This window comes from Capsicum annuum, chromosome 10 (genome assembly GCF_002878395.1).
Source record: "Capsicum annuum cultivar UCD-10X-F1 chromosome 10, UCD10Xv1.1, whole genome shotgun sequence".
Taxonomy (NCBI): Eukaryota; Viridiplantae; Streptophyta; class Magnoliopsida; order Solanales; family Solanaceae; genus Capsicum; species Capsicum annuum.
In genome coordinates, this window is record NC_061120.1 from 218,295,785 (window position 1) to 218,304,796 (window position 9,012).

Consider the following 9,012-nt stretch of genomic DNA (forward strand, 5'->3'; position numbering starts at 1 on the left):
CCGATTTGCCCCAAAAATGCCCCGTTTGCATTATTTCACCACCCAAATGGCCCTGCCCACCCAAATGGACAACACTAGTATACTCCCAGGCTCACCCCCAAAATCGTGGGCTATAGCACATCAATTTGGGCCAAAAATGGCTCGTTCACGCCTTTTCATTCGTTTGACCACCCAAATAGCCTCCTCGATCTAACCGGACCACATTCACCCCCTCCTCAGCCAGTTAGGGGTCTCTTGTCAATTTTTGGCTAAAAACTCATTGGGGACCCTGGCCCACCCCAAAACTGTGGGCTATTGCATACAAATTTTTGTCGAAGATAACTCGTTCGCGCTGTTTTGCCTGTTTGACCACACAAATGGCCCTGCCAACCCAATCGACCCACACTCACTCGCTCATCAGCTAGCCTGGGGGAATTTGGTCGATTTTCAACCCAAAACTCACCCCGGCCCTTGGCCCATCCCCGAAATCGTGGGCTATAGGACAACGATTTGGTTCAAAAATTGCCCATTCGCGCTGTTTTGCTTGTTTGACCACCCAAATGACCTCGCTGACCTAACGGACCCATACTCACCCGCGCCTCAGCCAATCGGTGAGCCTTCGATCAATTTTCTGCCCAAAACTCACCCATGCCCTGGGCACATCCTCGGAACCATGGGTTATATCATACTACTTTGGCTCGAAAATGGCCCGTTCGTGCTATTTTGCCTGTTTGACCACCAAAATGGCCCTGTCGATCCAATGGGCCCACACTCACCCGCTCCTCAACCAGTCGAGGGGCTCCAAACTATTTTTGCCCCAAAAATCACTCGAGTCTCGGGTCCACCTTTGGAACCGTGGGCTATAGCACACTGATTTGGCTTGAAAATGGCCCGTTTGCGCCGTTTCGCCCGTTTGACAACCCAAATAGCCTCGCCGACCCAACCTACCCACATTCACCCACTCATTAGACAATCGGGGGGCCTCCGATCGATTTTCATCCCAAAACTCATTCGATCCCCGAGCCCACCACTGGAGCTGTTGGCTACAGCACCGATTTAGCCCAAAAATGGCTCGTTAACATCACTTCGCCCATTTGATCACCCAAATGGCCCCACCAATCCAACCGTCCCACACTCACTCCTCAGCCAGCCAGGGGGCCTCCAATCGATTTTCGACCCCAAACTCACTCGGGCCTCGGGCCCACCCCAGAACCGTGGGCTATAGCACATCGATTTGGCCTAAAAACGGTCCGTTCGCACCGTTTTGCCTGTTTTTCCTTTTATTCGTAATTTTTATACAAAAGAAAGTATCAAAATTAAGTAAAAAAGTTAGTCAAGAAAAAGTCTTAATGCGTCCCCCTCTAAGGTTGAACCTTGTACTTGAGGTAAAAGAACAATTTTCTAGAGTCAAACGCAAGACCACCAGGCTAAGTAACTGAGCAAACAAGAGGCGGCCATTCCAATCCAATACATGAAGCTCATGCTCAATTTTGAGAAGAAACTTGCTCTAGGAAAAGTAGTACGACCAATGTAGGTCTCATCAACCATTTCTAGAACATCAAATTCTATATCATCAACGACAAGATCATCCTCTATCATTTCAACAAACCAAATGCAATAAGCAACCCCAATCTAAAGAAGAGGTGAATGCTCTTCCTCTTTCGTCCGTCACTACTACCATAGAGTTTTGATAATGGAAGAGAAACCAATTTGACAGCACCAGCAGGTGGAACAAATTCACAAACTGGAGTTTTAGTTCACAATAAGAATACTCGCCGTTAATAATTCTACTTAAACAGCTGCACCATTGACATCATTATCGGATTCATGAACAATCATTTCATGACGAATTAGGTGCAATATGGAAGAGAACTCGTGGATGTCAAAACCAAACAAAGTTAATATGAAAATACTGCTTTAAATGATTATTGAATTACCCAAAGCACATGTTTTAACACAAAATCACATTCAGAACTTCAGTTAAACTTTACATATCTATGCTTTCTACCAGCATTTTGATTGCTTTATCACCCAGTGATCTCCGTTCGCTTAGACAACTTTCCAAATCATCGTTACAAGCTATGATTATCCAGTCATCATCCGCGTCCTGATACTGAATACGAAAAGTTCCAATCTTCAACTTTAGCCTATCAGCTACCTTGTTTTCCAGTTCTGCCAACTGCGATGAGAACGGAAGTTTAAATTTGATGAAGTATTCCCCGTATCTTGCCTTTATTGTTGCAGTTTCTCCATTTTGCAAAGCAGCAACAGACGGAATTCTGGATTCAGGAACTTGTTTATCTGCTCCGATTGATATACCAAAACTGCTGAGTGTTACTGAAGTATTTGATTTATCAGTTTGCATTTCTCTCGTTCCAGGTGCGAATGTGGTTGCTTGTACCTGCTTAAATAGCAAACCATGATGGACTGGATTCTTCATGTTCGTTGAAGAGGTTGAACCAAAACCAGGCATAGGATCTTGTGCCAACGAAGCGCTAGTAGATGCTTCTTCAACCATTTGAGCTGCTTCATTTACATGCTCTGTGATTCGGTGAAAACAATTTGTAGTACTTGTTTTCTTCATCCGAGGCCATCTGAATATCCCCTGCTGCCTACAAATTCGCTTGAATGTGGATCGACTAACTACATTCAAAGGGTACAAAGAAGTACAAGTTTCATTTTCATTGTTGCTTCTTCTGACAAGGAAGGGAGGGAAAATCCAGTCTAAAATACGATATGAAAGAGTGAAAACCAAAAAAGAGGATATCCTAAAGGGCTTAAATCTTACCTCCAAGGCAATTGGCGGCATCATTGAGATTTCTTCCAAAAAATTGCTTAAGAAACTGTAACGTCACCTTTCCATCTTTTTCAAAAATTGAGAATGTAATGTTTTCTGCATTAGCATCACTCCTTGCTTTAAGTAATGCAACATCACATTCTGAACTTTGCTGCATGGAAAAATCTTGTTCTTTTGAAACATGTCCACTTTGTGAGGTTTCCGGTCCATGTCTAGTGTCTATTGTTTGGGAGTTTAGTTCTGGCACTGGTGATAAACGAAGCTTCTTGCCAACAGACAAATCAATAATTTCAAAATTTCCTTCTACTTTGGGTTCTATCCATTGAATAACCTTAGAATTCTGCAAGCTTTCCTTTGTCGTTGCCAATATAGAAGCCGCGATTTGCAATTGGATTTTGTGGTCTGTACTGCTGTGAGGCAGGAAGAATTCTAGAACGTAGGTGTCCTTTTCAGAGTGATTATTACATACAGGAACAGTAAGACTGCTCTGCAACCCAAACATGCGCGCATAGTGTACCAAGGGATACTCACTTTTGCAGAATAGGCTTATATCTGCACAGAAACATGCATTAAGAGAGGAAAATGCTCTACCGGGAAGCCCTTGTTCATCCTGTAAGTGATGTTCCAAGCAAGCCTCTCGGAAACCCCACATATGAGCATCTGTTACATAAAATGCAAAACTAGGAACACAGGTTAGTCCACTGAATCTCTTGCCGCAAATCATAGCATTTTGATGCCTTTGAGGAAGCCAGGTCTGAGCCAAAGGTAACTTATGAGTTTCACACACTGCAAGAAACAGTTCGAGGATTTCCGATTGGGCAATTTTGAAGTCTTCATTGTAAATCTGGTTTAGAAATATTACCAAGAAACCATTAGTTCAAGCAAGTTAGATATGCGGAAAATAAATTTGGCATCTCAGTGATTCTAACAACTTACCCATGTAGCTTGCTGATCAAATGTTCCTGTGCTTTTCAGATTGGTTGCCTGCAAAAGATCATTTCTTAGTGACTATATATGGACATCAACGACATGAAAATATTGGCAGAAACATTAATTCCGTGATTTCAGAAACACTGATATGAGCAGTGACCTCTAATGCTTTGCAGACTTTGTCAAACTCTGGTGCATAATTGATCTTCTGTGATGTCATTACGAGCTCAAGAACACCAACACAGATCTCTCCTTCAAACACCGGAAGAGCCAGGGTTCCGCGGATATTGTAGTTTAAAGCATGATCTAACTGTGGAAATTCTTTGCTCGAGTAATATTGGACATTCGGAGTCCACTCTGGGAATTTCGTCATAAAGACACGTCCAGGAAGCCCAATACATCCATCATCCGTACCATCAACAGAGAAAGCATACATGAGAGAAATCATTCTATACTGAAGAATCGCAATTGTGGAATCACCACCAACAAATGGTTGCCCACTAGTTGCAAGTACAAACTGACTATTTACCTTTACAGGTGCCCAAAATTGAATTAAAATGACCTCTCCCATTGAATCAATGTATCTAAGTGCCTCACAGATCCTTTCTTTAATACTACAAGGGCTCATTTTGAGGCTTTTACCAAAATCTCCAGGTGAACCGTCAGGATATGATTCAGAATCTCCTGTCAATGCATCAATCTCATACAAATATATGAACAAAGAAATCGAAAAAAAATTAACGATAAAGTGAAATATCAGTTTTTTAGTGTCAAAAGGCTCATCGGCAAGGGAAAATATGCTTGTTGGAAGCACACATTAACCGAGGTGAAGTGCTCAACACATTTTGAGCTTCGCTTAAAGGCTTAAGCGCACTTTGACAACACTGATAAGATGTCTTCTGGAATTTGTCTTCCAAACTTTAAGAATAAAGAAGTTTATTTTACTGCTGTAATCCCTTCATAAAATTTCCATTACACCTTTTTTTCTTTAAATTTAACTTCCATCTATTCATGTATAGAAACTCATAATTCAATGTTTAAGTCTACCACCTAGACACATAAGAGAAATATTCCTCCTTTTATCACATCTGTTGAAGATGGAATTACGTAAATAGAAGTGTATTCTATCTAATAGCTTAAACTTTTAAATGAGATAGTCATACACGTCAACATGATATAAGTCTAACATGATGGGCTCATTGAAGACTACGAATCTCATAATACAGTAAAGTAAATAAAGATCAACCTTTTGAATCTTAGGAAAAACTTACCGGAAAAGTGTAGATCATCGGTGATCCTCCTAATAGCACTTCCAACAGAATTTCCAGTATCATTGCAATCAGAAGAATTCCACAAAGGGGATAACAAAAGGTCAGAGAAAGGAGGGCTAGGAGGGAGGTTGAAATAGCAGTCAAGATTATAAAGATTTATTGGAGATTCCATAGTTGCTGGATATTGACTTTCTTCAAATTCTTGAATTTGTAGTTGTTCTGTTGCTTGATCTACTGCCATTTTTAACAAAGATATTATAGAAATGGTTAAAATGTTCTTTGAAAAACTTCAGCTTTATAGTGATAGGATGAACTTTAATCTCAGCATTGGAGTAATAAAAAATTCATAAACTGAACCTTTAGATAATTGAGTATTTTATTCTGGCTGAACCTTTGGCCTTATAGTTGGCTTTTGGAGCAAATTCAAACAGTGAAAAGTTGGTGGAATGACTCTTTTAGCTTGTTTGACAAAAAATCTAAATTTTGATAATTTTGAAATTTTAACTAACCAAACATATCCGGAGCCGTAGTCTTGAACTCCACTGCCAACTTGAGCTCAGGTTTGCGAAGATGGTAAGGGCCTAGCGAACCACCTTGGATCGTAGTCATTCTCCTTGTGCTTCCTCTATTCTTAATAGTAATGGAACTTTTTGTATTTGCCTTATGATTGTGCATGATCTTCTTATTGGTTGGCATCTTGGCTCCTGCAACTTGAATGTAGTCCTCCTACCTATTGTTTTGCGGAGAAATTTTAACTTTTTGAAGAAAGTCGTCACTTAATTTTAAAAAGGAATTAAGAAATCTTTATAAAATATTTTAAACGATTCAAAACAGGAAAATCATTTTAAGTTAGAGATTCTAAATAAGCGGTTCCTATTAACGTTTTAGGAAGGTGTTAGGCACCTAAAACGTCCGCTAACTTGCGGTTATCTGGACTATTTGAAAATCGTCTTTTAATTAACTTCGAAAAGATTAATTTGTTGAAATAGTGATTTGATTTTTTCAAAAAAAAAAAAAAAAAGACTTATGTAAAATAGATTTAGGCGACTTAGTAGGAATTTTAACTAAGTCTAAACAAAACTAATAAACAAATAAACACATAAAAGGAGAAGGGAGGAGAAAGTAAAGGATTTAGGCCATTAGGCCCAAATCAACGAGACCTGTCCTAGTCTAGTTGGGCTTCCAACCCATTTCACCTGTCCTAAACTATTTTCCGAGCCTTTGGCTCGGATCTTGCTCGACCTGTATTAAATACAACTTTGGCTTCGAGGCCGAAATGAATGAATAAATAAATGACTAAATGAATAAATAAAAAGAAGACAATAATAAAAATTGAGACTTTTCAAGTCTCTTAGTGACCTCATCAATGGGTTTTGACTCATTTTCCTTCTTCGTCTATCTTCTAGCACCCGCACGTCATGTAGTGGACCTTGAGTTTAAATTTCGAACTTGACTCGAAGGGGTGAGCCTCATTTACCCATTATGAAATGTAAGAGGAGAAGAGTCCATTTGGACTCGAGACATTTTTTGCATGCAAAAAACAGATAAAGAAATTAATATATGTTCAAGACATAAAAGTGACATATTTTAAAGCAAAATAAAATATCAAGAACCAATTTTTGAATGACAATGATAAGCACACTTGCACAAGAATGAGAGTCAACAAATAAAATGCAAAGCAAAGACACCCACTTACATGCCTCATGATTTATGTTCATACAAGAATGAACAAAGGTAAAAGGAAGAAGGTCATATTCAATGAATTAATACAAGAAACAAACAACGTAAGCTTGCAAAAGTAAAGGGATGAGGCAACAAGGAAAATACTCATGACTTCTAAAATTGAACAAACATAGATACTAATTCATATAACAAAAGAAAATAAAGCTTAACTTTTCAAGCAACAGAATCCTAAATCTCAATTAAGGAGACATTAACGAAAATTCATACATCTAAATCACAATCAACATTTTATGGAAAAAACGCATAACGACCTATGGTTTATATTTCTAAGACATTGTTGATTCTCTTTTGACATTATGAATAAAAGAAAGACATGAATCAAGTCTTTACACACACAAAGAGCACATATAACAATACGGAGTAAGAAAATAAGAATAGAAGTTTAACATTTCTAAAAGTGAAATATCGTTTAACAATCATATTATGCATGACTCAGAAATATTTAAATAATTCTATTTAGCCACAAAAATTCGAACTTTCTCATCATTTTGACAAATTTAAAAACATGAGAAAAAAAGAAAAAAAATAAACATCGTGGATAAAAAATAAAGCTATCACTTCATTTCTTATACGAAGATTTTGGAGATCCCTTAAAATAATTAACAAGCAAATGACAAATTCTTGATGTAATCAATTACTCTTTTTATTAAGACAAAACAAACAATAGTAACTATTTTTTCAACATAAAACAACAACAACTTTACATTCTAAAATAAATATATCGGCCAACAATAAATTTAAACAAGACATGAGTATTGTTTTTTCAAGTAAAGTTCTAGACTTTATTCAAAATAATCAAAGAATAAAGTAAAAAAAAGAAACAATCAATATTATCTATTATTTTCAACATAAAGGAAATAACTTTACGTGCTAAAAACAAATATATCTACTAACAATAAGTTTAAACAAGACATGAGTATCGTTTTCAAATAAAGATCTAAATTTTATTCAAATAATCAAAGAATAAGGTGAAAAGGCAAAATATTTAACATTAACTATTCTTCTAAACATAAAGAAAATAACTTTATGTATTAAAAACAAATGTATCCAACAACAATGAGTTTAAAAAAGGCATAAATACATCTTTTAAGCAAAGATTGAAACTTTATCCAAAATAATCAAAGAATAAAGTCAAAAAAGACACATACAACATACAATCGAAGAAAAAATATTGCTAGCTCATTTTTATATCATGAACATAAAAATAATTAGAATATCGATACCACAACGTCCTAGGGCCTTCAAGGCAATCCCAACAAATAAGATTATATCTACGAACTACGAAGAAGAAAAAAGATGAAGAGAAAAACAATAATAAAAACTAAAAGAAAAAAAAGAAGGTGTGTTTACCTTTTGGGGGGCAGCAAAACAAGATTACGAGCTTCGTTGAAATCAATAACCACCGAAAAACGTCGTCGGCAACTCAAAAATTTTGATTAGCTGAACAACTTTATGAAACAAAAATTTTTACTAAATAAAAATAATTATTTTTGCTGATTTTTTCACCTTTCTAGTCTTTTTTTCCTCCTCTCCTCCTCTTTTTTCTTCCTTCTTCCCTCCTCTCTTTACCAAAATAGTGATAGTATTTATAGGAGAGAATGGGGTATTTTTTTTCCTTTTCCACCAATATAGGAGAGAAGTATTTATAGGAAAGGATTGAGATTTATTTCTTGTCATCCACCAATGTGGGAGAAAAAACATTTAGGGGGTTTTTGGAATGTAAAAATTAAAGATAAGGTGAGGTAGAAGATAATGTGGGGAGAAATAGTACAATGTAGTACAATCTTTGAATTTCAAAATTGGAAAAGGACAAAGTTGGGGGAAATAGTACAATTTGAATTTATTTTTTGGTAGGAATTGGGTAAAAGTTATGAGAGTTCTTGAGAATTTTGAGGTTATATGGAATTTAAAATTTAACCATATTTATTTATTTTGACCAAATTAAAAATTAATTGACGAATTGCATTGCAATTATGACCAATTTTCAATTATGATCAAATCTAATAGATTGACTAAATTAAATTAAAATTCGATACGAATTAATACCTTCTTTTTTTTATCCCGAGCTTCTTGATTTAATAAAATGAATGCATATTTATTCAAATAAATTATTTTTGAGAATAAATTATATTTAAATTAAGATTTTAATCATTTGAGTTTATTTTCAAGATAAGCCTTAATTAAATCCGATATTTTGTAAAATAAATATTTAAGTAACAAATTATATAATCTCGTATAACTGAATACGATAGTATATAATCGCTACTTAAAATGATAAAATCACGTACGAAA

At 36.1% G+C, this 9,012-nt stretch overlaps 1 protein-coding gene across 1 annotated transcript; it reads right to left on the reverse strand.

Moving 5' to 3' along the window:
• Positions 1-1,883: 1,883 nt before the first annotated feature.
• Positions 1,884-6,393, reverse strand: LOC107843866 (protein NLP7). The gene is made up of 7 exons (XM_016688268.2): positions 6,337-6,393; positions 5,487-5,707; positions 4,978-5,211; positions 3,867-4,390; positions 3,713-3,760; positions 2,768-3,620; positions 1,884-2,622 (listed from the first exon to the last, which is right to left on the reverse strand). The coding sequence occupies exons 2-7, from the start codon at positions 5,671-5,673 to the stop codon at positions 1,967-1,969; spliced, it is 2,502 nt and encodes an 833-aa protein (XP_016543754.1). The 5' UTR covers positions 5,674-5,707; positions 6,337-6,393; the 3' UTR covers positions 1,884-1,966.
• Between the last annotated feature and the right edge of the window lie 2,619 nt (positions 6,394-9,012).